Source organism: Wyeomyia smithii, chromosome 2, assembly GCF_029784165.1.
Source record: "Wyeomyia smithii strain HCP4-BCI-WySm-NY-G18 chromosome 2, ASM2978416v1, whole genome shotgun sequence".
Taxonomy (NCBI): Eukaryota; Metazoa; Arthropoda; class Insecta; order Diptera; family Culicidae; genus Wyeomyia; species Wyeomyia smithii.
Window position 1 is genome coordinate 265,307,338 of NC_073695.1, and position 3,231 is coordinate 265,310,568.

Genomic DNA, 3,231 nt, shown 5'->3' on the forward strand with positions numbered 1-3,231 from the left:
CAACGCGACCGAAGAATCGATCAACGAAGCAAAAACCGCAAGACAGCAGCAGAATCCGGCATTTTACTTTTCTTCTGCTGGTGGTAAGTTTTCCCGTTTGGGTGTAAAAACCGTGTTACGCTTCGATTAGTGACTGATTGTGGCAAATTTTCGCGCTTCACTTTCAGCGTAAACAGTCGGACAGTACCGAATCAATCAGGATGGGCGTTGAAGTCATTCCAATCTCCAACGGAGACCGTAAGTAGCCGATAATGAAATTACGTCTGAAGGCGGGCACACGGGAGCGGAAATCAATGATTTCCGTGTGCAGTGCAAGAAAACTGGTTCACTTGAAGGCTTTCCTTTTTTTCTGTGCATCTTAGAATCTACCTTCCCAAAGACCGGCCAGGTTGCGGTGGTTCACTACACCGGCACGCTGGATAACGGAACTGTGTTCGATTCTTCCCGCACCCGTGGAAAACCCTTCCGATTCACCGTAGGCCGCGGTGAGGTCATCCGTGGATGGGACGAAGGTGTTGCTCAGGTTAGTATTGGTGGGAATTTTCCTCACACTCACTCTGGTCCAATGACCTTTGATTGTCAGCAAAGGCGAGGGGCGAGCCGGTGGGGAAGTGACATTTGTTGTAATTGAAACATTGTTTTGCGCTGTTCGCTCTTCTAGCGAAACGTGGGGTTCGATGGGCAGATCGATAATGACGCGGGTTCTTTTCGTTTTAGATGTCGGTCGGACAACGTGCCAAACTGGTTTGTTCGCCGGATTACGCGTACGGCAGTCGCGGTCACCCGGGGGTTATTCCCCCGAACGCTACCTTGACCTTCGACGTTGAACTGTTACGAGTCGAATAAATCAGCCAAATCACCATAAACAAGCGCAACCGGTCAAATCAGTGAATCAAACAACAAAAAAGCAAACACGGAAATATTGAAGCAATCCTTAAATCCGGGTCTGGTTTATGAACATTAACAACATATTACAAAATTGGTATAGGTGGAACAGTAGAATACGCTAAATCTTCTTTCAAAACAGTCGATCGTGGAAAAAAAAGGGTCGCACTTGTAACTGTAGGTTTTCAAACGACATTCACTAACTAAAAGGAAATTCATCTTTGAACAACAAATCAACAAACGATGCATTTATACTATCTACTTCTCTACCGATTTTTAGAAAATTTATTAGAAGGCCACTTGAGCTGCTGTAGTTTTGTTTTTGAAATTGTGTAGTGCGTAGGCAAAAATCTGTTCCGACTGTTTTGTGGGTCATTCGCTGAAAGTGTGCCGTAGTTTGGGCGCCGAACCTGCTCTGGAAGCAGGCTTCAGCAGACTTTTCCAGTTTCCAACTTCCGTTTTACAATTCCAAAAAAATATATACAACAAAAACCTTTCAAGTACATACAGTATAATACCAAACAACATATACAGAAAACTAAAAGCAAACATTTAAAATTAACAGTTTAAACAAGAGTCATATACCGTTCGACGTTGTAACGCAAAGGAAAGAATTATTCATACTCTGTATCTCAATTATAGAACAAAAAACCAGTAGATGAGTCGCTATGATTCCTTTGCCCGGTCCGAAAATCTCCACCATTTCACTGCCATAAGGTATAAGAGGCATGAGAGTCACACTGTGCTTGTTCGAAGATATTCGAAATTATCGTCCATAAAAGACTGTTTGCTTGTAGCTCCTAATACATATTCATGGATCATGGATTAGGTTCTTCTACAAAAGATCTGTAACAACGAATTTAACTCAATTAGTCTCATTTTGTTTGAGGCCTCTTGGAGACGGAGAACAAGTAGACCTGAAAGCTGCTGCCGACTCGATCAGCCACGGAAAACTGCTAAAGGATAATAAAAGCTTGGGATTTTTAGTGATCTCATCAAATGGATAAAATCATATCTGACGGATTGAAATCTTTGCGCGGAAATCGGTTCGGTAGTGTGGGAATATTTATCCAGTCACTCCGGCGATCCACAAGGGAGCGTTTTAGTTCTCATACTTTTCACTCATCAACGAACTATCAACTTTAATGCCACCTGGGTGTCGATTACTTCACGCCGATGATGTGAAAATATTCGCGATAATTAAAGCTTTTTGCGACTGTTTGGAACTACATTATTTTATCTACGAGTTCGAGGCATTGTGCACGAAGAGTCTGTTGACATTAAGTGTTCAGAAGTGCAATGTAATTTTATTTCACCGCAAACTGAATTCAGTTATATTTGATTACATCTACTTTCTACTTTTAAGATAGCTATACTGAGTTCCTGGATCCTTACTGTCTGTCCCCTGTCGCTCTATTACCGAGTCTTGTTCGGTAGTCTAGTGCCCATGTCAAGCAAACTGAATCGTTCGAATCGAATTAAGTCAGAAAAAATTCTTCGTTATGCTCTTCGCATGCATCTCTGAAATAACTCGTTAGGTCTCGAAACGCTTGATCAGCGACAAACAGCTTAAACCGTGTTCGTGACTGAACTCTTATCCGGGCAATTCGATTGCCCTGCAATACTACAGCAGATGTACCTATACGCACCTGAGAGACCACTCCGCACATAGGACTTCCTTCTTTCATCGATCCCAGCAGATTAATCTATAGGCTGTTCAATCCAGTTCGCATTATCTCTCTATAAACTTTTCGAGTTTGGGATTCCAAGCGATGCCTTCAAACGACAAGCTGCTGTAATTGGGTTGTTTAGCTATTCACGGACTTCCGATTTTTATATATCATCTGAAAGAGTGTAATATTTTGAGCAAAACATGATTTTTTTAAATTTTATATCATTGTCCTGCGATTTTTGAATGAAGAATAAAAATCGCTTCAAATCGCTACAATGACAGTTATATATGGGCGAACCACATACATAAGACATACGTAACACTCAGGAAGAAATTTTCCAAAAAAGTTGCTACAAAATGAACTACTTGAATGGTACCACGCTCTGAACAAAATCTCTATTTGAGTTGTTTTTGAAGGCAGTGTACCTGCATTTGTCTCGTTTCTAAGGTTGCTACTCGAAAAATGCTGCATTGATTTTGTAAATAACTTTTTGACAGTCCCTTAGGGGCCATCCACATACCACGTGGACAGATTTTTAACGATTATTGCTAATCGCTAATGCTAATCGTTATAGACCTAAGCAAATGAAAAGTAGGAGGGTGGTATTCAAGACACGACCGCATGACGTTGGACTACGGTATTCTTATATTCCATTAAAACAAATAATAGAGAG

At 41.3% G+C, this 3,231-nt stretch overlaps 1 protein-coding gene across 1 annotated transcript; it reads left to right on the forward strand.

The window, feature by feature from the left end:
* On the forward strand, positions 1–1,542 carry LOC129724462 (peptidyl-prolyl cis-trans isomerase Fkbp12). The gene is made up of 4 exons (XM_055679393.1): positions 1–83; positions 168–237; positions 363–523; positions 718–1,542. Exons 2-4 carry the CDS (start codon positions 201–203, stop codon positions 844–846), a joined length of 327 nt encoding a protein of 108 aa, XP_055535368.1. The 5' UTR covers positions 1–83; positions 168–200; the 3' UTR covers positions 847–1,542.
* The last annotated feature ends 1,689 nt before the right edge of the window (positions 1,543–3,231 follow it).